Source organism: Lithobates pipiens, unplaced genomic scaffold, assembly GCF_037356315.1.
Source record: "Lithobates pipiens isolate NorthernLeopardFrog02 unplaced genomic scaffold, aLitPip1_a1.2 Scaffold_10, whole genome shotgun sequence".
In the NCBI taxonomy this organism is placed as follows: Eukaryota; Metazoa; Chordata; class Amphibia; order Anura; family Ranidae; genus Lithobates; species Lithobates pipiens.
This window is the reverse complement of record NW_027507686.1, coordinates 201,798,641-201,825,675: the sequence shown is the minus strand read 5'-3', so window position 1 is coordinate 201,825,675 and position 27,035 is coordinate 201,798,641. Positions and strand designations below refer to the sequence as shown.

Genomic DNA, 27,035 nt, shown 5'->3' with positions numbered 1-27,035 from the left:
AATCTTCAGGGGAAGTATTTTCCAGATAAGGAAAGTACCATTGACTACCACCACTTAGCAATCCCACGTCACTATTCTGCCCATTGTTTTTCCTATTCACGGTTTCCTTTTATTCATGTAAAAATAAAAAGTCCTTTTGTGGACTAAACAATCTACTCTTGATGTCAATACAGTCCTTGAATCATCTATGCTTTTTCTGTTACTCATTGATCCTTGGTGATCCATTTGTCCTTGTTGTGAATAATCATGTGAGAACTTGTAGCATCTAGTCATACTAATCAGTGCATGTGGGCTGGAGAAATAAATAACCTCTGACAATTCTTGTAACGTGTTGTGGACAGTGGCATTGTCAGTCTGGGGGAAGAGAAGTGTTAGATAGACTATTAAATTTAAATATACTAACAAATTGAAGCCAAACTCCAGCTAACACTTTATAAGCAGTTACAGCAAACAGTTTTTTTCCTTTTGTGTAAAGGCTTTACATAAATTAATAAAAGCTGATCATTGTAAGCACTGCTGCCAGTGTTAAATGTTTTTTCTTATCCCTGTAACTGCAAGAGAGTTTGTTCTTTTGAAAAACACACTTACCGTATATACGCGAATATAAGCCAAGTTTTTCAGCCCATCTTTTAGGCTGAACCCCCCCCCCCCCCCCGGCTTATACTCGAGTGAGCCATACCTTTCATTACTAAAACAGTGTGTGTAACAGCGTGTGTCTCCTGCTGTGTTATGCAGTCTGTTTGGCCATCCATTGTAATAAAACCCCGCTTTCTCTTGGTCTGTGATAGAGGAACACTGATACGATGCTGGGAAACTGTATCAGCATTCCGTCTATCGCAGACGAGGAGGAGGCGGGTCTTTGTCACAATGGACGGCCAAACAGACTACATAACACAGCGGTAGACACACACTGTTTTAATAATGAAAGGTACGGCTGCAGATGGGCATAGTGAGGCTGCAAATGGGCACAATTCGACTGCAAATGGGCACAGTGAGGCTGCAAATGGGCACAATTCGACTGCAAATGGTCACAGTGAGGCTGCAAATGGGCACAATTCGACTGTAAATGGGCACAATTCGACTGCAAATGAGCATAGTGAGGATGCAAATGGGCACAATTAGACTGCAAATGAGCACAGTGAGGCTGCAGATGGGCATTGTTTACCAAGTAGCTGCTGCATTTTCCCACACTAGGCTTATACTTGAGTCAGTATGTTTTTCCAGTTTTCTGTGATAAAATTAGGTGCCTTGGCTTATATTCGGGTCGTCTATTCTCGAGTATATACGGTACTGGCCAGATAACCAGGTGAAAATAAAAGAAAGAAACCATAAAAAGAAAAGTAATGCAGCCATAACATCTAAGAATTGGTAAGCTGCAATATAATAACTGTTTACTTTTATTATTATTATTACACAGGATTTATATAGCTCCAACAGTATACAATATAAAAGGGAGACAATACAGTTATAATACAATAAAATACAAGAGGATTAGGAGGGCCCTGCTCAGAAGAGCTTACAATCTAATAGGGTGGGGCAGGTGGTACAAAAGGTTGTAACTGTGAGGAATGAGCTGATGGAAGTGGTAAAAGATTACAGGATTTAATATACTTTTGGGTTTAATACTGCTTTAACTATGAGTGGTCAGCATTGTTTTAATTTGATAATGAAAACTGTAGTCTCTATGGAAAATGCAGTTACCCTTAGCATCAAACCACTGTACTTCTGCGAGGAAAAGGATCAAAGCTAATCTATCTATCTATCTATATATATTATTTTACCCTTTATTTTATACAAAGCTAAATGAAAGCTATGTCTTTAAAATATCTGATTGCATTCATGTGTGAGTATTTGCAATGCAAATACATGTCCAGCCTGAGATCAACCCTCCTTTGCCTACTTTAGTTATTGCTGTATTTCAAGAGCATTAAAGCGATAGCTGTCTAACTAAATGAAATAAAGTGCTTTTTGTCTGTGAAAGATGTATTATTTAAAATGCAACAGGAGGAAGAAGATGACATTGCTTGGCTAAAAGTAGAACTTTTCAAATTTGTATAGAATGGACAAGGATGGAACCTTTGCTGAGTTTTCTTTTCTGTCTGTGACTCCTTTTGGGAAGATTTCCCAAACACAACAGAATGTGAGGGGGAATCTCCCAAAGTGAGGGAAAATTACATAATAGACAGTTGTCCATATTGGAAAAGCCCACCCCTCTACTCCTATTCCACTAAAAGATAGACATCCCCTAAGGAAGGCCATACATGGAGCAAATTTCTTTCCTGCAACCTTGGGTTTCCCCTTTCAACCTCGACTCCCTCATCAACACAGACAACACAGACAGTGTGAATGGCCTGGCAGGAGGAATCCCTCCTGCCAGGCCATTGTTTTTTCCCACCGGGGCTGGCTTCCCCCACCCTTCCCTGTCCCCCTGCAGAAGATAGTGAATATTGCTAGCGGCTATAGCAGCTGCTAGGGATAATCGAAGGTTAAACCTGGAATGATGGTTGTACCCAAGTTGATTGATCATTCAATCAACTTGGTAAATTCAGCCTTCCCATGCATGGTTCAAATCTCAGCTGGTTCCTGCTGAATCAGCCAAGATTCGAACCGTGTATGGCCTGCCTTACCTTGTGTTCAGTTGATGGCAGTCACCACCACAGGCATGAACCTTCCCAACTGCTGTAAATCTTCTCTACTCTAGCTACAATTAGAATAAGCAAGACATTCAGATGCCTCCTGTTTTTAAAAGACTCTACTATGCTTGGGACTTCTTGTTGGTCTCTAGCGGTCTCTAGGTTTTTATTTCTGTCTGTGCCCCCCCCCCCCCAGGGAGATTTACTTCCCCTGATTGTCCTGCTCACCATTGTCACCAGGAATGAAAGTGAAGGTAAAGCTAATGTCTTGAGATGCTACCAGAATAGGAATAGAAGGGAAATCTTTTTAGAGATGCACGTATTCCAGTAACAACTGTCCAGTAGAGAATTTCTCAAACATTGCAAAGGTATTCTCTTGCTTTCTGTTTGAGTCTACACTGGAAGTGAAGGGAATTCTTCATTATAAGAAACAGTTGGCAAAAAGAAACTAACAGCAGTAATAACACCCTCCTTTCCTCTAAAGGTTTGGCTTTATATATACTTTGAGTCCACCTCAGGCGAAGGGGAGGGAGGCAATAAAAATAGATGGTTGAGCTTCAGTTTTACCAATTTCCAAGCCACAGGTTAACATGGCTAGTGGCCATGTTGGTATCTACTGCCATGGTCACTCCAAAATTTATATTACAGGTGGCGTATGCCAGGTAGTACTGCTGCCCAATATGACCCATGTAAGTGAACAGGGGCACACTGCAACTGCTGTAATGCATGCAGTGGTGGAGTGGTGAAGCAGGCTTTCAGTGGCAAGAGATGTCATATCACCTCCAATATGCCTCTGAGGTGCAATTCAATGTAGATCCATTTTTGGAGAAAAAAAATCTGTTCAAACCAAAAAGTACAATAATAAATTCTCACAAAAGTTCTAATCTTACACCAAGTTATTCACAACAATAAGAACTTTTTTTTTATGGAGTTCTTTTACAAAATGGATATATATTTATGATATTCTTATGCTCATGATCTATCCTTATGTGCCTTCCAATAAATAATTGCAATACTTTTTTATAGTAGTTATCTTATCTGTTTGTATTAGCATGGACTTCCTGGCTTTGGCTGCCATCCCATCCATCTTTCACCACAAGAGGGTTTTGTAAAATGTCAAATTTGGACATAAAATAGTGCCCCGGAGAACCTCTGAACATACTGTTACAAGCTATAAAATATTTAAACCATTAGGTGTATAAATAGTGGGAATAAATCACATCCTCTTCTGATAAGACCACAAAAAAAAATTATATGTAAGCTATAAAAGGCAGCCAAAATATAGATACAAACTTTCTAAAGCTAATTTAAGGTTAATGGCCTTTCCAAATATAGGCGTAGACTCTCAAGAAATTATTTATAATTATTGCCACATTCCTATAATGAATACCTGTGTATTAATGGATTCGTCTTCTTATAATGTTATCAAGCATTCTATTTTTCTGATTTAGTCATCACTCCAAAACATTAATTATTTACATACATAAGCATTGGAAAAAGTAATAATGTGCAGAAGTGCTTAACAGCCAATCGCATTTCATTTGCAGCAGTTTAAAGTAGTAGTCGAATAAATGAAAAATTAAATTGGATCAAAAAGGTCAAAAAGTTTAACAGGTAGAAATAGGAATGTATTTATTTTTTTAATTTACTTTTCATGTATTGTGGTTCAATATATCATTGGAATTAGTGGTAAGCTGATATTCTGTATAGGAGTTTCCCACCATTATTCATGCATCAGTAAAGGAGTTACTTATAATCAGGAGGTTTCCACCACTTCTTATGCATATTGAAAAAAATGAGATAGTGCTACACTTTTTTTTTTTTGTATTATTTTGTTCAGTTGGTGTGGGAACACACACCCGTGTTTAGCAGCAAGCCTGGTAATATATCCAAATAGCAAGTAAGTGTGCTGCAAATTTTAAAATTACTTGCCAAGCTATTGCTAGACTTGCCAGGCTACATAAAGGTGTTGCACGTTTGCAGCCAGACCACATTGCATGACTCCAGATCAATTTTCTTTGCAAACATTCTGCAAGTCTGCTGCAAGTTCTGGTTCAGTTATGTTGTGCAATAGTCATCCCACCACAGGGGGTCACTATGGCTGAATTGTCATGCTGTAGACTTGCGGAGCTCTTGCTGTAGACTCACAACTGCAACTTTGCTCTTGCTAGAGACTTGCCTTGCAAATTTGCTACAAATTGGAAAAGTGTCAACTAGAACTTGTGCTTAACCACTTTCAGACCGGACCAATTTGCTGGTCAAAGACCAGACCACTTTTTGCGATTCGGCACTGCGTCGCTTTAACTGACAATTGCGCGGTCGTGCGACGTGGCTCCCAAACAAAATTGACGTCCTTTTTTTCCCACAAATAGAGCTTTCTTTTGGTGGTATTTGATCACCCCTGCGGTTTTTATTTTTTGCGCTATAAACAAAAATAGAGCGACAATTTTGAAAAAAACGCATTATTTTTTACTTTTTGTTATAATAAATATCCCCCAAAAATATATAAAAAAACATTTTTTTTCCCTCAGTTTAGGCCGATACGTATTCTTCTTCATATTTTTGGTAAAAAAAATCGCAATAAGCGATTATTGATTGGTTTGCGCAAAAGTTATAGCGTTTACAAAATAGGGATAGTTTTATAGCATTTTTATTAATAATTTTTTATTATTTTTTTTTTTACTAGTAATGGCGGCGATCAGCGATTTTTATTGTGACTGCGACATTGTGGGGGACCCATCGGACATTTTTGACACATTTTTGGGACCATTGTCATTTATACAGTAATCACTGCTATATAAATGCAGTGATTCCTGTGTAAATGACACTGGCAGTGAAAGGGTTAACCAGTGGGTGGCAGTGTAGGGGTTAAGTGTTCCTAGGGGAGTGTTACTAACTGTGGGGGGGTTGGGCTTTCATTTAGTGTACACTGATCTCTGCTCCAATCACATGGAGCAGAGATCAGCGTCACTAGTTGCTAGGCAGAATAGACAAATGTTGTTTACACAGCATTTGCTCTATTCGGCCGCTCCGTGAGACGATCGCGGGGATGCCTGCAGCGATCGAGTCCGCGGGTCCCGCGACCGGACTCACGGGGGTCCCGACCAGCGCGGGAGCGCGCCGCCGGCGGCGCGCTCCCGATGGCAGGGCGGCATCGAATATTGGACGTACCTGTACGCCAATATGCCTGCCCGTGCCATTCTGTCGACGTACATCGTCGTGCGCTGGTCGGGAAGTGGTTAAAGTGCTCTGCAAGTGTACAACTTGTCAGTAAAAATGTGCAGCAAGTTAACATGACTTACAATTCAACTGACACAAAGTTGTGGCAAGTTATCCTTGCTACTGTATCTGGGTAACAGTCTGATACATTGCAAGATTATAATTATCATAGTAGAGTGGTGGTACTTGTAGATATATTTTTACTCTAAGGCGTAGTGGAGAGGCAGTTTGGCACATTTTAGTGAGTACCATCTCGTGAGAACTGTCACATTAGCTTCTATCAGGGCAATGTTCATAAATACCTATAACGGAGCGTTCGAAACAATTTTGCACAAGTTTAAGATCTCTGTCATTTTGGGAGATCATTATACCATTCTGCCACATAAGGAAACCATATTGGGGAGCCAAGGGACAACCCATAAATTATGGAAATTCCACCCCTCTGAGCTGAGTCCTGACTGCACCACTTTTTATAGGGAGCAAGCAATGGCCACTCAGATGCTTCCAGTCTTATGGAATGTAAAAAATGGGCAGTTTGCAAAAACCAAAAGCGCTCGAAGGGAGGCTTTTGTAAATACTGTAAAGTAAAGGGTCCTCTGTGAGTGACGAAATATCCAATTCTGTACAACCCTTTATCCAACCACCAATGGAATGCTTTAACATCCAAGCCCAGTTGGAATAATTTGCTATTACAAATATGTACTAGAGGACAAAAGGATGATATAAGAATCTGATTATGTTGTAGCCTGTCCCACAGGGCAAAGGAACGGGAAAGGGTGGGTGCGATAGGTGGATTGTTGAATGTGTTGTTGTGCATGTTTAGTAGAAGATTCAAATTAAACGTATTTTAGTTCTATCCTTTACTGAAGAGTCACAAATCACATGGATTATTTAGAAACTTGGGCCAACTAGCTTGAGCTCCAAGGCAATTAAGTACTTTTTTGAAAATTGATGTATATTGCAACATGCCAGGTATTTATTCAGCTGAGTTGCAAAGAGTGATAGAAAGGTCCACAATAATGCAGATCTTTTTCGGGCCCTGTGGCAGATAGTTATATGATTCTGCCCCATTTGGTCACCTGATCTCTACTGCAGACTGATAGAAGGATTTGGGGGGTTTAAAATTTGCTCTTTTCAGGGCTTCTGTACTGGAATGAGTTCAAAATTGTACTGGATAACAAATGTAAATCAATACGGATAAAGTGAGTTCTGGGTTACCAGACCGATGAAGGAAAGAGTGTGGAGCCTCCAAAACATGTTGGATTCCTTTAATTACAGTTTCATGAATGATAAAATAATTACTGGACGCATTACAGACTATTCCAGAGACCTTGTGGTACACCCTTATTGACGGAGAGCTGCCTCCTAAAAGTTTAATCTGAACTCCACTCTGGAGTTCAGTTTTCCTCCAACAGATTCCTACCTGATCTATGTTGAAAGGGAGGTTTGGAAATTAAAGTGGTTGTAAAGACTGAAGGTTTTTTTTACCTTAATGTATTCTATGCATGAAGGTGAAAAATCTTCTGTGTGCTGCTCCCCTCACAGCCCCACCTAATATTCACTTGAGCCCCATCTCGATCCAGTGATGTGCTTTGGAGCCTTGGCTGTCCTTGGTCTCTCTCTCCTTTATTGGCCGAGACACAGAAGTGGGAGCCATTGCTTCCTACTACTGTCAATCATAGCCAGTGAGCAAATGAGGACGAAACGCGGGGACAAGCCATGGCTCTATGTGTCTTTTGGATGCATAGAGCAGGGCTCAGAAGCGAGCACACACCAGTGCCCCCAGAGCAAGCGGCTTGCTATTGGGGGCACTGGTCAAGAGGGAGGAGCCAGGAGCGCCAGCGTGGGAGTCAAGAAATGGATCAGGGTTGCTCTGTGCAAAACTACTGCACAGAGCAGGTAAGTACAACATGTTCATTATTTTTTTTTTTTTTAATGATCCTTTAGAATCCTTTAAACTGGTTGAGGCATTTTCTTATGTGTCCACCTGCCTTGTTTTCTCGGTTGGTTTAAGAGCCCACAATGAATGATGTGTAAAATTCAACCGCCATTTTGAATGACCATATACTAAGTGAAGACTATTTTTGGATCCTGAGGGTCTTTGTATTAGAAAGTACACTCTACCCTCTAAAGTGATAGACCAGGGCTGGACAAATACCAGGAGCCAGGTAGCCAATGCTCCCTAAATATTACATCTGGTGACAAATTTTTGAAATTTTCTCTAGTTGGTAATGTAGCTGGAAGAAAATTCTGTTGGCTTCTGGATTAGATAGACTGGTTCCTGAATTCCATATTCATTTGTGCACCTCTGACATAGATTCTGAAAAATGTAATCCGCAACATTTTTTTTACTGAATACATTAATATAGAGAATGTATAAGGGTTTAGTGTTTTACACCACTTTTGATATTTAAATAATAGTTGTCCATACATCAGACCAGAGGTGCAAAGTGATTTGGTTCCAAAAGAGGGAGAGTTACACACGCAACTGGACTTTCCGGCAGACTAGGTCTGGCGGTCTTCCCGACGGACTTTGGCTAAATTCCGACGGACTTTCCGAATGAACGGACTTGGCCACACATGAATGGACTAAATCGATTTGAAAGTCCGTTAGTTTTGAACGTGATGATGTAGGACTAAACAAGAAAGTTCAATAGCCAGTAGCCAATAGCTTCCTTTGCGTCATATTTGGTCCGTCGGACCAGCACACAGATGAACAGTTTTCCTGATTTTAGTCCATCGGAATTGAGTCCGTCAGATAGATTTGAAACATATTCTATTTCTAGGTCCAAAAATATTACAGCGCACACATGCAAAACTAACTTTTACCTCCAGCAAGGATGTTTAAAAACACCTAGACATTTTCAAAAAACATTATCAAAAAATATGGGGATTTGGTCACACCATATTGCTATATGGTGCTTAAGCCCACTTACTGCGACAAAGTACCCCATGATTAGTGGGTCCTACACTATCCATAGATTGGGAGATCCTGCTTCTTAGAACCATGGAAGAACATGAGTTCTCCACCATGACACAGGTGGTCACTAATGAGAGGTACTTACTGAGGGAATGGGGTGCTCCACCCAAAAGGATTTGGTCAGAATCTTATTTGTCTATTTCTAGGTCCGTTTGATTTTTTTTTTTTCGAAAAATGATTGGACTAGCCCACACATGATCGGATTGTCCGACGGACTAATCCCTTCAGACCTAGTCTGCCGGAAAGTCCGGTCGTGTGTACGGGGTATAAGGCATTATAACGATAATGTAGGTTAGCCCCAAATTTCAGGTTTGCTTAGAGCAGGGTTGCCAACTTCCTGCAGCATTTTCTACTGACAAAATATGGAAAATTTACTGGCGGAGCACATTTTTTAGTGGCAACCTGAGAAATTACAGAACTCCTATTGAAAAACTAACACAGTGGATATTTGAACAATATAAACATGATATGTAAACACTGACAATACAAAGTAATTTGTTTGATTTACACTTAAAAAGTCAACCCCTGATATTTACTGGCAGTTGTAAAAAAAATCACACATTTTTACAAAATGTCAGTAAATTTAGTGGCGATTGGCAATCCTGGCCTAGATTGCCAATTTATTTAGACTTCCCTAGTTAGTGAGATTTTTTTTTTTTCCGTCCCTTCCTGTGTCTGCTGTAGACAGTTTGCATAATTCTAAATCTGTGTCTGTTTCTCTATGTCCCTGAGAGCTTTGGAGGTGTAAGGCGTTCCATGCATGCTTTTAATATTTTGAAAGTTAAAAATATCTCCATCTCACCAACGTTACATCAGTGACTCACCGATTCAGTCATTCTAAACAAGTGCAAGACTCTGAGAAAAATGCCATTCAGCAGACACTGCATACAAGGAGTTTTGTTGTAAGAACTTCTCTTGATACTTTTGTCTAGATTTTCCCTTGTGATTTGTGAATCATGAATCCTCATCACAGCTTAGTATCACGCATCTATACAAAAAACAGTTCTGTAACAAAGAAGGGGTGAAGCACTATCCTATTAATGCCGGCCTACAGGCTATTACACATGTAAAATGAAGGCATTGTTCTTCGGAGTGTCAACCGTTGCTACACGCTCAATACACCCACAGAGGGATAAGCTAGAGATCTGACTCCTGATTCAGGGTCAGGTCATGGTATCTTCTGTCCACAATCAGTTGTCTGTTCAGATGTGTAAAAGCATAGCTCCCAACTGTCCCTGATTTCAAGGGACTGTCCCTGATTTGGAGCAATGTCCCTCTGTCCCTCTTTCCCCCTCGTCTGTCCCTTATTTTGGTCTGATCTATATAGTTGTATATAAAATGCACTTTCTAGATATCAAAAAGTGTTTCCCAGTGCTAAACCAAATTCTAAATCGCTGCATTTGGAAATTTTAAAAGCCAATATAAAGGAATAGTAGTGGTAAAAAAAAAGTCCTTGTGGATTTGATTAACCTTTTTTTTGGTTAATTCTCCTTTAAGGGATTGTGGCAGGGGGCGTGTCCTATGCCTACATACTTTACGTTTGGTAGTAGGTGTCCCTCATTCCTATCTCAAAATGTTGGGTTCAGAGCTAAAAGAGTGATCAGAGCTAAAAATAGCCACTGATTACTGTATAAACGTCATTGGCAGGGAAGGAGTTAACACTAGGGGGCGATCAAGGAGTTAAATGTGTGTCCTAGGGAGTGATTCTGTGGGGGGATGGGACTACCTGGAGGAGGAGACCAATCGCTGTTCATACTTAATATGAACGGGAGATCGCCTCTCTCCCTGACAGATCTGAGATCTGTCTGTCTACATTGACAGATCTCTGTTCTGCCTCTCTCAGGAACGATTACGCGGTGGCCGGCGGACATACAGCTACGGCGATTTGCCCAGGGGAACCAACCTGCCACAGTATAACTGCGGTGGCTGGTCCTCTAGTGGTTAACTTAATGCATTCCTTGCATTATCGTAAAAATTTTTTAGGCATCAGCATCCCCCCCTCGAGCCCCCATTCAATCCAGTGCTGTGCATATCTGTATATTTTCTGTTTCCTCACTTCTGGGTCTCGCTGGCTTTGCTGGGGCACCAGGAGCCTTCAGCCTCCAGTGCTGTCAATCAAAGCCAGTGACAAAAGAGCAGATTGGGGCAGAGTCCTGCTGTCTGTGTCAATGGATACAGCAGCGGTGCTCGGGAGCGAGCACACACAAGTGCCCCCATGGGATGCAGTTTAATCTCATATATGTCCTACCTAACCATTATAGCTGCAAGTGTCCTTCATGTGTACAGTTCAATGTCCCTTTCTCCTCCCCAAGATTTTATAAAAGATACTAACACCTCTAATGATGTCGACTCTGGGAAAAATGGCTGCCAGAGATTTTTCTTTTAGGTCACCTGCCCACTGGCATTGTGCTCATTTGATGATAATGTGAACAAGCAGTGTTACACTGACAGCACTATCCAATTCTTTTGCCTATAGGCTGGCACACATGGGTCGAATATTGGCCGCAATGGTTGGTAACGGCTGGTTCAACAGAAACCAGCCAACAGTCGGCCAGTGTGTACCACAGCCTGTCAGACAGAAGCCAGCCTAATATCCAGCTTCTGTCGAATAAGAATGCTGAAAAACCAGCAGCCAATCGGAATCTTATCAGAGTTCGCAGCCAATGGCCAGCAAAAGGAGAAGCAGAATGATGAGCTCATCTCTCTGGGACTCTGATTACTCCTTCGATCAGCATGTTTCTTGTTAGCACATAAGCAATGCAGCATAACTAACTGGTTCATTGTGCTGTTTTCCCTCTCCCAGAATGAGCCCTGCTGCAACAGGCTGACACCAGGTCAAGCCCTGGGACATTTTTTGATGGTTCAATGAATGCAGAGCTGCATTAATGTATTTTTCTATCTATTCAGATAGCTTCAGCTTTAACTGTCAAATGTGGGCTTGCTGTAGGCTTTGTGTTGGGAATAACCCCTTCCTCTGTACGTCTGTACAGCACAGCTCTCTTCTCTCTGCCATCTCTCTGCCATCTTGGCATGTACAGAGGACCATTGTGTATGTATAAGGTACGCCTGATGTTATGTCTGTATGCAGGAATATCAAACATTACTTGTTTTGCACTTTTGCTTGGTGGCTGCCTGATTACTGGGATCATTCCTGGAATACTGTTTGTATAATTGAGCCACTAAGCTCAACACTCATTGGATCGTGACTGGAGAAGATCGAACAAATTGATCTTGTGTGAATGTCGCTATATAGAGAATTACAAGAGGCTGCAATCAAATCAAATTCAGTATTTATATTAGTTGCATTTAAAATACATTTTGATTGCTTTTAATGAATACATAACTGCATTTATTATTATATTTTTTATTTTATTTTTTCTGCCTACAGCTCGACTTTAAAGTGGAACTCCCAGGGCTTTTTTTCTTAGAGAAAAGGTGCAGGAACGCCCCCTTTCCAAGTCACCCCTTGTCTCTGCCCCTACCCACCTCCGAGCACCGTTCCTTGGTTCCACCCCTACCCACCTCCGAGCACTGTTCCTTGGTTCCACCCTGTACCCACCTCCAAGCACTGTTCCTTGGTTCCACCCTGTACCCACCTCCAAGCACTGTTCCTTGGTTCCACCCTGTACCCACCTCCAAGCACTGTTCCTTGGTTCCACCCCCTACCCACCTCCAAGCACTGTTCCTTGGTTCTACCCCCTACCCACCTCCAAGCACTGTTCATTGGTTCCACCCCCTATCCACCTCCAAGCACTGTTCCTTGGTTCCACCCCCTACCCACCTCTGAGCACCGTTCTTTTGTTCTACCCCCTACCCACCTCCCAAATCCACCCCACCGTTCTTTGGTTCCACCCCTGTATTCAGAGAATACAGTAACATTTGTGGTACTAATTTGTATAGAACTTGTTAATGATAACAATAAAAGCCGTAAAATGGATCCCCTGCAGACAGCAACACAGGAACACCCACAACAAAATACCCTCCTCCCCAGCAACAATAGAACCCCTGCAGCAGCAACAGATCTCCTCACAGCCAGCATGGATAGATCCCCCAGCAATAATGGACCACCTACAAGAAAATACCACCCCCTCCCTCAGCAACAATAGACCCCCCTGCAGCAACAACATATCTCCTCACAGCCAGCATCGATAGACCACCAGCAATAATGGACCACCTACAAGAAAATGCCACCCCCTCCCTCAGCAACCTAAGACTCCGGCTGCAACAACAGATCTTCCAACAATAGACCTCTCCCTCAATAGTAGACCCATCCGAGCAACAACTGACCCCCCCAGCAACATAAGACCCACCCCAGCAACAATAGATCCCCTGCCAGCAACAACAGACCTTCCCAGTAACAGATCCCTCCTCGACAGTAGATCCTTCCCAACAACAACTGACCCTCCAGCAACAGGGACTCAACCCCCAGAAACAATAGATCCCCTGCTAGCAACAACAGACCCCCCACCTTCAAAAATAGATCCCCTCCAGTGACAATAGATCCCCCACGAGCCAGCATCAACAAACACTACAGCACATCCCAGCACCCATCGCCATTACATACATTCAGTCCTGGAGATGCCGGAACTGCGTTCCTGCTGAATAAAGCCCTGGTAACGCTACTCCTTCTGGGTGATCAATGTACATTAGAAGATGCCTACATTTTTCTGTTCTGAAGAAATAGCTGTTTGTTTCACCATGTCCTTTGCATGCTGTTTCTGAATAGGAGGGACTGGTTCATTATCATCACCTTGTGCGCTCTCATTGTTATGATGAGAAAAGTTGCAGCATTGCAGGGGGGTGGCCAAAATTTTACTTGTATCTTAGTGCAGACTTTTGGAAAAAATCAGTGAATGCCTTCAGTCTCCTATTGCATTGCATTTTACAGAAAATGACAGTGCTGCAAATTGAAAAGGAAATATAATTTTTAACAACATTAAATAACAATGCAGATTGTGCAGCAATTGTGTATTCTATATCTTTTGCAGAGAAGTGGAGTTAATTTTTAAAGTGGTTGAAGATATGAAGAAATCATATCTGTCATGTACCTGGTTGAGGCCAAGCTGACAGGGAGGCTTTCTCTTACACCTCCTGTCCTGTTTTCCCTGAAGATGGTGGCAGGATATAGCAGGGCACAGAGTGGTACGGGTGCCTGGTTGGAGATCCTGGACGGAAGACACTTGCAGCAGGCAGACCGGTGTACTGGCAAATACAGATACATGGCAGCAGATGCAGAACAGCAGGCAGCAAGTAAGCTGGCAAGCAGGCGGATGCAGGATCTCGGGTGGTCAGGCAGGCAGAAGGCGGTAGCGGGCAAGCAGCAGATGTATGGCATCAGATCCAGCGCAGATTCAGGGCCAGACCAGGGTCGTATCAAGCGAGCAGAGAAGACACTGGAACAGTAGGCAAAAGACAGAGTCAGGTCACAAGCTGGGTCAGCAGCAAGGTATCGGGAATGAGCAGTGTCAAGCAGGCTGGATACACACAGGAACAGACCCAGGATCAGGTCACAGGTGGTAGAAGCCAATGCCCACTCAGCACTCATGTGCCTATGTAAAATGGCTCCAGAGTCCAGAGGATTGCTAAGTATTCACGCACGCTCACGCTAATGCACACGTGCATGGGCATGTCTAGTTGTCACTCAAGAATTACTATAAGCACGCACGCGAGTTAGGGGATATCTAGTTGTCACTCGAAAATTATTATGAGCATGTGCACATCTTCACGCACGATCATGCATACCCTGACACCAGCCTTCTATAGTGTGTACCTGTACAATCCAAAGCACTAAGTGTCATTTCTGTCTGTTGCTGCATTCCTCTGCTGTTTGCATGAGTCAAGTCTAACACTAAGTAAAAAAAGAAGTGAGAGGGGAGGGAGCTCCTGCCCACAGCCTGTGATTGCCTCAGCTCTGTTCCTGTGTGAAGGGGGTGCGTCTCTTCTCTCCAATCAGCTCTCAGAGCTCTTCTCACTGAGCTCTGCAGAGTGTAAATTCAGCTCCCCACCCCCTGCTTTTGGAAAGCATAGACAAGCTGTAAAAAATATGCACTTTGAACAGCTGTAGAAAAAAAGAGGACAGCAGATAAACAGGTACAACCTGTGTAGGAAGGATTGGTTTAATCTGAGTATCACCTAAGGCTAGCCACTTCACTGGGCATATGTAAGGGTTTGTAATCACTTTAAGCTTACCAATTCTTTATTATAATCATCCTACATTTTATTAGAATCTACCTTTTTGTATGTCCGTACATATTTTTCATGATGGTGTTTTTGTATTTTTTATTTTTTTTGCCAACAATAGAAAAAAGTGTTGTGGATTCTCACATTCCACTACAACAACGTTTATAAAAGTCCGTTTTGGAATAATGTGTTACTATAGCTTGGTTGCAGTTGCCTGGTAACATTTCCCATAATGCCCTTACAAAGCTTTTCACAGAATCAAGAGCTCATTAAAAATTGAATCTCTATACTGCTCCTGACATGTAGCATTTGCTCCAGAAAGCTCTTAGGTTATCTCTTCCTGGTTATAAATCCAAAGGTAAATATTTGTACCGGATTCACTCTCTATCCGATGGGTGGGATGAGATCTTCTGTAATGGAGCTGATCTTGGGATATAATAATTATAGGGACAGGAGGTTTCTCTCAATAAATGCAATGTTTCATCTTGTAGAAGGTTACTAAGTAAACAGAAGATAATGGAACGGGGATTTGCTGCAGCTAAGTTAATAGAAGATGTCATGAAACCGATGTATGTGTCTCCTCTAATGCTTTCCTCCTAAATCTTTTTTTTTCTGCTAGAAAAGAATAATAGCTTTTTTGTAATCTTGCATCTATGTGTCATGGTGGTACCATTATTTGTACTATAGCTGTAGGATAAAAGCATACATTGGAAATGTCAATAGTTGGTGGGGACAATAGAGATAAGTGAATCGATCTAGATTTTTATATAACAGAACATCCATAAAGCACTGGGTAGCTCAATAGGCTTCCTTCTAGGCCATTCAAGTAAAAACTTTTTTCAGTCTTGGATAGGGGGACTGAGGAGTTGGAACTCCCATCAGGTTTCTTTTTTGGCTGTCTGGGTACCCTTTAGGATGATTTACATTGTCTGTTTGTCCTAGTAAGTATTGTCTCTGGGAATGAAGGTTAGAGAAAAGTTCCAAAGTTCCAGTTGTCCCCAGAGCAGGAATAGAGGGAAAATCCTCCAATGGGGACATTTGTTCAAGGAAATGAAAGGAAAGGGGGGGCACAGTGGTGTTGTGGGCAGCACCCTCGCCCAGCAACAAAAAGGGTCGCTGGTTCAAATCCCAGCCACAAAACCACCTACTTGGAGTTTGCATTTTCTCTGTGTGCCCGTGTGGGTCTCCCCCAGGCACCCCGGCCTCCCCCCACACCCCAAAGACACCCCGGCAGGCCAATTGGCCTCTGTCCAAAAATTGGCCCTAGTATATGAATGGGAGTTGGAGACCTTGGATTGTGGGCTCCTTAAGGGTAAGGACCAATGCAAGTGTGCAATGTACACTGCAAAAATTGACAGCGCTATATGGGTGCCTTAAATAAATAATATATAATAGATACAGGAGATACAATGTACAGGGATAGGAATAATTGTAGACACGCATCCACACTCCCTCAGGTTGAACTGAATGGACTGGTGTTTTTATTCAACCTTACTAACTATGTAACTATATGAAATCTCCCCAATGGGACTTAGATGGCAAAAAAAACAACTGAAAGGGCTTTTAACTATTCCCTTTTCTATCAAAAACGATGTTTTGGCTTAGCTTTAATTTATATTAGCCCTATTCTCATAAATTTGCAGCATAAGTACTGTGTAAGGGTAAAACTTTCAGGTGTTTATTATCTCTCGCAGGGATCACAGAATTACTCTTGAAAATGCCTTCATCTGATTGCTTCTCAAAAAGGATGGTACTCCGGCGGACTTTTTTTTTCCAAAAGTCCGGCGGACTTAGAAAGAAGTTTTGACCCCATGTTGAGGGCACGCGGCCTGGTACGGCTAAGGGGGGGGGCGCTCATTCGTCCCCGCCCCCTTTCCTGACCGGCCGGGCTGTGTGCTCGGATAAGGGTCTGCTATGGACTTTTGGGGGACCCCCACACCGTTTTTTCGGCGTGGGGGTTCCCCTTTAAATCCATACCAGGTGACGGGGCTAGCGAGGTGTCAATCTCGCCGATGGAGGCGGCGACATTGACTTCCTTCTCTAGTTCCGGCTACCTGGAGCCACGTTTCAAAAGTCCGGCGGACTCCCGCCATAGTCCACTGGATTGTCCGCCGGACCTAGCCCGCCAGAAAAGTCCAGTCGTGTGTGGGCAGGTCCGCTTGTTTAGAAAGTCCGGCGGACCTCAGTTGCAAAGTCCGGAGTACCAATTGTATAAGGTACCTACTTGTTCCAGCTGAATTTCTTCCAGAATAATAAAAACGAGGTGAAAATAAAATCTGGAAATAAGGTTGCAATCACTATTCAGGCATTCCTCCCATGGCAAGTTCTTTTTAATAGCCTATAATGGACAATGGCTTTAAGCTCAGCTCCATACTTTGCTGGTAGTGCTGTTAAAGCTACCCCTTGATTGACTAAAGCCCCACACACACTATCAGTTTTTCTGCTGAGTTTTTCCTTCAGATTTACCAAAACCATATAATATGAGGTCAAACCTTAGGAGTTTCCAATTGTATGCAATCAGGCAGGCCCTTGTACTACATAGTTTTGGTAAACCTGATGGAAAAACTCAGCAGAAAAACTGATAGTGTGTATGGGGCATTAGATGCAGTTCATTGTAATAGCTTTGGTTGTGGCAGTGGGTACAGGAAAGACCACATTTTACAGCTTGTGAAAGCTGTGTAACTAAATACAATGCAATCTATATTAAACTTTTTTGATTTGTTTCTTAATGTTGCTTGACAGGTTCATTTTTAGAATATGATGTCTTCTGGGTAGATAACTTCAATGTTTCATAACAACCCCATATGTCAACTATACTGTATCCAGCAAAGCATTTTTTTTTTTTTGCCATTTGAGTAACATGTAATCCACAAGTTTTCTAATTTTTTCATGTTTCTGTCTTTTTCTCTACAGTTCCATCAGGTGAGAAGAGTAATGACCATCCTTTTCCTTACTATGGTTATTTCATACTTCAGTTGCATGAAAGCTGCCCCCATGAAAGAAGCCAGTGTCAGAGGACAAAGTGGCCTGGCCTATCCGGGTCTTCGGACCCACGGTACTCTGGAAAACATAGGTGGGCCAATGAGTGGGTCAAGAGGAGGACTTCCATCCTTGACGGATACCTTTGAGCAAGTTATTGAGGAACTCCTAGAGGAGGAACAGACCATAAGGCAGAGCGAAGAGAACAAGGACTCAGATATGTATTCATCTCGAGTTATGTTGAGCACTCAAGTGCCTTTGGAGCCCCCTTTGCTTTTTCTTCTTGAGGAGTACAAAAACTACTTGGATGCTGCAAACATGTCCATGAGAGTGCGCCGTCACTCAGACCCAGCCCGACGTGGGGAGCTGAGCGTGTGTGACAGTATTAGCGAATGGGTGACTGCAGCCGACAAGAAAACTGCAGTGGACATGACAGGACAAACAGTTACTGTTCTTGAAAAAGTCCCAGTACCCAAGGGTCAACTGAAACAATATTTCTATGAGACCAAATGCAATCCAATGGGCTACATGAAGGATGGTTGCAGGGGCATCGACAAGAGGTACTGGAACTCGCAATGCCGAACTACCCAGTCTTACGTGCGCGCGCTCACCATGGATAGCAAAAAAAAAGTCGGCTGGCGCTTTATAAGGATAGACACTTCTTGTGTATGTACACTGACCATTAAAAGAGGAAGATAGTGAATTTATGTTGTATAGATTATATTGAGAAGAAAAATTATCTATTTGTATATATACATAACAGGGTAAATTATTCAGTAAAAAAAAAACAAAAATAATAATTTTATGGACTGCATGTATAAATGAAGTTTATACAGTACCGTGGTTCTACAAATCTATTTATTGAACATATCCATAACCTAAAGGAAAATAATGACCTCTGCGCACAAAGTTGCCTGTTTTCTGCTGGCAGGGCCCCGGGCTGCATTGCTGTGCAATGCTTCCTGAGCCCCCTCCAGCAGTACATAGGTTAAGAGATAAGCCTGCATTACCTTCCTCAATAACATTGTGGTTTGTTGGTGTTGCCAAGAGTTGAAAACTTTAAAAAAAAAAGTTAGACAAGCATGCATGCTGCTTCAGTTGTGAATTGATAACACTCTGTCTTCATCCAGGCAAAAGAGATATATTAAAAAAAAAAAAAGAACCAAAACATTCCATTCACACTTTAGACAGTATCTTTATTCATGTCGGTATTATATCTGTTTACTGCTTTTAACTTCTCTGATAGCGTTGAAATTAAACAATGTTAAGGTGCTGTTGCTATAGCTCTACTGTTTAATTTTTATTTTTTTGTGTTTTTTTTTATTTTTTAATTCCTGAAAAAAGTTGCAAAGAGCTTGTCATGAATACGTGTTCTAGCTAAAAAAAAAAAACAGACAAATATTTAATTTTTGTATGTTGTGAAGGTGTTTGCAAACTCGAATCAGACTACTGATCAAAAAAAAGAATAAAAAAAAGTCAAGGCAATTAAAAAAAAAAAAAAAAATATCAATGTTCATGTTGAACGTTTTCGACCTGTATTGGACACGGAGTTGTATTTTTCAGATATGAATGAGGGCATGGTGCTTTCTCTTTCTTGCAGGCTTTTGTGTGCTATATGACAGCCGTGTATGCTATTCTGTATTTCATGCGAGACTGGTACATTTCAGAAGACTTATAGCAAAGGAAGTTGCAGATTGTATGATCTGGGAATATCTACAAGGATTTCTAGACTACTGCTGGGTTCTGTTGACATTTGCAATACAAATGCTGCCTAGGAGTTGTTGATCTAGGCACCCCTGGCCCATAACATTGTCCTCTTAATGCTAATCAGCAAACAAATCAGACACTTAGTAGTTACCAGGTTACTATGGAAAGCGGCAATGAATATGAATATGATGAGATGCGCACATCATAGAGCTAGAAAATGTAAGCAAGAAGCATTAACAAATAGAACACTTAGAAAATATTAGATAACAGATGGCCTTTTCAAATTCTAAGATCATAAGGTAAAATATTACATTGCCCCACATCGCACAGGGGCCAGCCATTGAGTTTACGTAACTAATGAGAGAATAGATTGGCTGGATATTGTCATCACTAAAGATGGCTCCCTCTTGTTTGCCTAGCTGACAAAATTAAAGGATCTGGTACGCAAAAAATACATACACTGAGGCTGTTTTTAAATTAAGATAACTAACACTGATGCACAAGTTTAAGAAGATTTTATAATAATCTAGAGTGGGTCTTCAAATTTTTCAGACAAATTCTTGCACTATGCCTACCTGTACTGGTGCAAAAGCACTCATTGTCTTAGTTTATAAATATCTTAATCCAAAAGCACAGCTTACCTAAATGAAAGCTGTTCCTCGTACAATACAAAGAAATCTTGGATAACCATAAAAAGAATTGCGTGGCATGTTCCCTGAAGAACAAGCATTTAACGGATCTTCCAGGTAAAAAGTGAAAACCCTGCTTCAGACCACACTATTTGGTAAGATGAACAGGTTGTTCCTCCCATAGTGCCTAGCAAGCAATTCTGCTCCTGCTTAGGTTGTCTCAGGTGAATCCCTTTAAACGTAACACAATCTAGTACAAACACGCTGTAAGAGCAGTTTTAATCTGCAATGACTCTGCGGTTCAATTATGATGCAGTTGGTAGAGATCACAGCAGAACTGAGTGGGGAAGGCGTTGAGTAGAGTAAAAACACCTTAATTCAATACTATTGTTAAAAGATTGGGCCTCAATTTACTATATTTGGTCTACTGCCCTCTAACATTGGCAACTGAGCAGATATCAGCAATGTCCAAAATATTATTAGACATAGCTAACTACTTGGCATCTGCTCAGTAAAATCTCAGTGGACAAAGGTTTCAGGTGTGCCCAAATATACCTTCCCCAAGCTCTAAAGATTATAGGCAAATCACAGCTTTTAATTTGATGTAAAAAATTTCTATTTTAATGTGTGTGCCATAGTGGTAGGAATTAACTTGGATCAACACGAAAATGTTACAAGATAACATGCTGCCTGTTTCTCAATCATACACCAGCAAAAGTACAAGTAACTTTTAATCTTCAGCTGCATCAGTCTTCCGAAAGAGACATTAAAGAGACTCTGTCACAGGGATTTTTTATTCCTAAAAAGCTCAGTGTGATGGAAGACTGTTCTTAATTATAAACTCGGCAGGGCCTGACTTGGTTTGTTGCTTTTCTGAAAAATCTATGGTCACCAAACACTCCGGACTCACCCCCTACTGTGGGTTGTGGTTTCTCCTTCTGGTATCTATGTCACTACTGTGTCCTGTTGTGACATAGGTGCCAAGAGATGAAACCACAGCATGGACCAGGGTGGAGGCATCCAACACTCCTAAAAGTGTTGGGTGGGAAGAGTCTCTCAAATGCCATAGCTCTTCAGCAAAATTATGATCTGAGTCAGTGTACAACAATGAGGACAGTATGAAAACTCTTATTTTCTCTTTAGGAATGGTATTAACAGATGCTGCATTTTCATTAAGATGTCTTTTTTTTTTACATTTATTTAACTAGAATCAATTACTTTACTTGTGGAACATAAGATTTCCTTCTTTAGATAGAAAAAAGTATCATACAAGAGCAGACTTCCATTTGTACACTTCCTGTTCACGGGAATATCTTTCAACTAATAAAGGCCACTTCCTGTTTACAGAAGCACACTTCCTGTTTCTATGACCAAACTTCCTGTTTACATGTCTACTTCCTGATTGTAGGAACTATCTTCCAGTTTACATGACCATACTTCCAGTTTACATGTACATCTCCTGCCTACAGGAGCAACCTTCCCGTTTACATGCAGTATAGCAATATTGCACTCATATGCAGCACGGAGAAAACCATGTCACTTACCCGGCATTGGAATATTTCAAAAGAATCATACCAGACTCCTTAAATAACTGCACTGGGTAATATCATATATAATTTTAATTTACTGGACCCCTTCATAGTATAATTACTTTTTTTTTACTAACTTCTATTCCAGTGACTTTGTCCATATGTGGAAAAAAAAGTGGATCTGTAATGGGCTTTTCTACCCAATTTTGCTTTGTCAGATATAATGTCTGCTGAAAGCCATAGGGTTTGACAGTTTCTAAAGACTTGAATCTATCAAAGAAACCTTAGATGTCCACATAATTTCTAATATGAGAGCAGAGCATTTTTGACAAATAATTTAGAAACTGCGCAAAATATATAGCAATGCTTAATTCAATTAATTGGTCTTATTCAATAAAGAGCTCAAGGAGCAGAGCTAGTTCTTAGGGTAAAACTAAAACCAATTTATTGGTTTTCCAAAACTGTTACATTCAAGGCATGCCATGAATGATAACTGTCAAAGTTGCTTGTGCTTTGAGCTGAATTGTCAAGCCATCAAGCCTGGTGTCATAACTGATCACATGTGCAATGCCATGGCAAATGGAGGTCAAATAAAGACTAAGATTGCACCTTCCTTGGCTGTAAAAGTTTGGAGTTTTTAGTTCCACTTTAAGTGCAGTAACTAAGAGCATCCACATAAAATTCACATGATGGTAAATTATTGCTAAGTGTTACCTGTTTTTGGGATTATTCTTTTTTTTTTTATTCATTCTTTACTGAAGAATGCGCTTAGGCCATGTTCACACAGGCTTCAGCTTGTATAACAGCATTGTGTAAAGAAAACATTTGCAAAACATTGATGAGCTTGATGCACCTTTGTTGAAGTCTTTTGAAACAACCTTCAGGTCCAGGATAGAAAATTAAATATACACTATATTACCAAAAGAATTGGGAGACCCTTTGCAGCTATAAACAGCTTCAACTCTTCTGGGAAGGCTGTCATCAAGGTTTAGGAGTGTGTCTATTGGAATGTTTGACCATTCTTCCAGAAGTGCATTTGTCAAGCACTGATGTGGGCGAGAAGGCTTGGCTTGCAATCTCCGCTCTGATTCATCCCAAAGGTGTTCTATCAGGTTGAGGTCAGGACTCTGTGCAAGCCAGTTCCTCCACCCCAAACTCTCTCATCCATGTCTTTATGGACCTTGCATTGTTCACTGGTCCAAATCATTTGGTGGAGGGGGGATTATGGTGTGGGGTTGTTTTTCAGGGGTTGGGCTTGGCTCCTTAGTTCCAGTGAAGGGAACTAATAAGTTGTCAGCATATCAAGACACTTTGGACAATTTCATGACCCCAACTTTGTGGGAACAGTTTGGAGATGGCCCCTTCCTGTTCCAACATGACTGAGCACCAGTGCACAAATAAGGTCTATAAAGACATGGATGAGCGAGTTTGGGGTGGAAAAACTTGAGTCCTGAACTCAGCCTGATAGAACACCTTTGGCATGAATTGGAGCAGAGACTGCGAACCAGGCCTTCATGTCCACATCAGTGCCCATCCTCACAAAAGCGCTTCTGGAAGAATGGTCAAACAATCCCATAGACACATTCCTAAACCTTGTGGACGGCCTTCCAAGAAGAGTTGAAACTGTTATAGCTGCAAAGGGTGGGCCAATTCAATATTGAACCCTATGGATTAAGACTGGGATGCCATTAAATGTTATGTGCGTGGAAAGGCAGGTGTCCCAATACTTTTAGTAATATAGTGTAGTTCTAAATGGGAGAGCTAACTGTCACTTTAAACAAGCAGCAAGCAGCTTCCAAAAAGCTTCAGGAAGTGTTCAAGCCTACTACAGTCTTCAAGCAGCCTGTTGTCACAACCATTAAAATATGTGCTTTAACTTCCCAAACTGGAGCTGAAGGATGCTTTAGGGGAGTCAACAAACCCACTTAAAGCTTATTGGAAACTTTATAAAATATATTTTCATACAAGCTAAACTCTGTGTGAACAGGGAGTTAGAGACTAGAAGTTAGTTTTGATAAGAAATCAGGGGGAAAAATCTCTAAGTTGTCCACTGCAGCCGCCAATCCAAATAAAACTATTTTGTTTTATCTACTTTGGTTAAAAATTATAGGGATAATCTCATTGGTTGCTTTGGGTAACTCAGAAACGTAGCTTTTCTCTACTTTATATAAATCTGCACCATTATTTGGAGAGGAGGTAGAGACCACAGACAAGCCTTAAAGAGCCGGTCCTGGCCTAGGATCATTTAGCCCTGCCATGGCATGTGGAAAATAACTGTGTAAACAAATGCCCATGAGCATTACAGTATGTCAAATTAACAGCAATTTGAATGCTTAAGATCTATAACAGTAACTCAAGGTCTTTTCTTTATTTAGCATGCTTTGCACATAATCCTGATAGATTGCAGTTTAGGGATATATCAAGCCTTCAACTGTATCCTTATAAGAATCCACTTTCTAAATGGGGCACCAAAGTTGCTGGTAGCACATCCAAAGAATGGGGTTAGACTATGTCTGATACTTAAGAATCTTGCTATGCATCCTGGGACTGCAGTAAAAAAAAAATAAAAAAAATAAAATAAAAACTAGACGAAAAAAAAGGCAACAACAAAGCACACTTGGAGTTCCCCAGTCATGTCAATGCGTGTTTGTATATACATATTTATGTTAGTAAATATATATATATATTTATATATACACCCCCAGACTGTAAATATTTGTATGTATGAATATGTATATACATGTACATATGTGGATACATATAAAATTGTATATTGATATATGCTATGGATAAGTTCAGAATTCAGTAGCTTTTGGAGGATTTTAGAACTAAATTCAAGCACATCAAAAACGTTACCTCTTTCAAGCCAGTTTCCAAAATGATTCGCGGCTAGGATGATAATCAGGTCTAAGCTATAGTTTCTTGATCGCACAATTGGCTGTAGTTGATAACACAACTGAACGATAGAAGGCATGGAACATAGATTATTTTTTCTTTCAAAACAAATACAACAGAAAATAACTACAACACGTAAACAACCCTCCAAAAATGTGTTTGATATGCACACTCTTTCTGCTTCCTTAACTTTGTTTTTGAAATTGGTGGATCGTCTTAGCAATGATGCAACAAAGTGGACCCATGGAATGTATCCAAGATAAAATGCCATCAAGTTCTAAGATCGACTAGATGACCAATTAGGAAATATTAAGAAATTGTTGGCAATTTTTTTTCTATTTCTTGTATTTTTCAAAACGTTTGGAATTTCAATGATACCCTTTGTAGGCTAACTTAAAGCAGTGCTTAACCCAAAAGCAAACATTTATTAATTTATTATATTGCAGGTTACCAATTCTTAGATGTGATTCTTAGCTGTGATGGCTGTATTCGTTTCCTTTTACGCTTGTTTCTTCTATTTTCATTTGGTACTCCAGCACAGCACAAACTCTCCAGCAGAATGTATCAGTTTAAAAGGCTGAGACAACCCACTTAACAGTGACAGAGGTGATTAAAATTATCAGATTTTATTTATTCATGCAAAATCTTTATCCCAAAAGGAAAGAGATCTGCTTACAAATTTGTGAGCTGGAGTTTGGCTTCAATTTGCTAGTTGTTCTAAACCTGCTAACACATTCAACACTACCCCCTCCTCTATCACCTCCCTATATTACCAGGTGAAAACAGAGGGGGGGGGGGGGGTAAGCCAAGGGAAAGAAAACTGACGCAGCCACCACATCTAACAACTGGTAAGCTGAAGTATATAAAACATTTGTGTTTAATATGGCTTTAAGTTAATAAGGCTGCAAGCTTTTGAGATGACTTAGATGCCTCCTTCAAGGATAAAGCCAGTGGAAGCCTGTATAAAGAATGAAAAAGGGATCTAAGTCCAAAAGCTTTCATCTTTACTAACTTAAGTTAGCCAATAAAGGGTATCACTCAAACACCAACATTTTGAGACATTTTTGATTGGAGTTGAGTTTACATTTTGCACAAATTGTCCAACAGTCTCTCAAAAGTACAACTCTTAGTAAAAGATTTTCTTGGAACACTTATGCTGAAAAATTTTAGATCTCCATGTTAGATGTCCAGAACCAAAACCAACATGTTTTTTTATTGGTTCAGTTTTGAATTATGTTTTTTTTTATTTCTTTGACCGAATATAACTTCAATCAAACCTAACATACTCCAGGTATATGACTAATTCATACTCTTAAAGTCCCCTTCAAACATAACCTGAATGGGTGCTGTTCATCATTCCCCGAGGATTATAGGTAATGACATTATCCCTGCTCTGACATTATCCATAGCCTATATATCCACTGCAAAAAGTAACCCCCAAATATGCAAATGTTATAGATAATATGAGGCAGTTAGATTCAATGTCAACAATGTATTCAAGAACGGTTTGGAAAGCTGTGCAGAGCTATTTAAAGCCACAGAAAACATATTGCCGATGCGTGGCTTGGCAGTTATAGCTGAACCAGGCTGTAAGACTGACTTCCTTGTCATTCATTTTTTTTTTTTTTTTTTTTTTTGCCGTGGTCTGTTTGTGGCAAAGGTATATTTTGCATGTCACATGCCTACCGCCTTGTTAAAGTGAGACACTTTGAATATGTAAGTTTTATGTATGTGGCCTTGTTCTCTCTCTGAAAGAAAAAAAAGTATATATTTTCACAATGTGTAACAAATATTTATTGTATGTTAAGTATATTTATATAATTATGTTATTGAAAACATTGAGAATGGCATTTAAACTGAAAAGCATTTGAAACCATATTGTAAATAGGATTACCTCTATTTAAGTGTACTACATAACATATAATATATGTTCAAAAAATAGAAATTTTTAATGTTTTTAAATATATTTTCAAAATATATAAACTATGTTTTGGACCATGTTTTTTTTTCTTCTGCTTCCAAAATATATATATATCAGAACTTTTTATTTTATATCTCAAGGCTTATTTACTAATATTGCATTCATGGTACATTTGCACTATAGCAGTTCAGCCATTAAAAACTGAAAGATAAATACATTTCTAGAGAAATATAAATGATTAGAAAATTCTATGCACATACATGTATAAATGTAAGTTTAGAAAATGAGCCTTGCTGATTTATGATAGAATCATCAAGTCCTGGCCTACAATCTGGCAACTTGGGCATTTACCAGAAATACTGT

The 27,035-nt window shown here is 40.5% G+C and overlaps 1 protein-coding gene across 2 annotated transcripts in view; it reads left to right on the top strand.

Annotated features, from left to right (window-relative positions):
* The window catches only part of BDNF (brain derived neurotrophic factor), a 149,095-nt gene extending 122,415 nt beyond the window's left edge, over nt 1-26,680 (top strand). For both annotated transcript variants that reach the window (XM_077460850.1, XM_077460851.1), the window contains exon 2: nt 17,926-26,680. In XM_077460850.1, the coding sequence (XP_077316976.1) occupies nt 17,926-18,690 (765 nt within the window). In that variant the 3' untranslated portion in view covers nt 18,691-26,680. The remainder of the gene's footprint in view (nt 1-17,925) is intronic.
* The last annotated feature ends 355 nt before the right edge of the window (nt 26,681-27,035 follow it).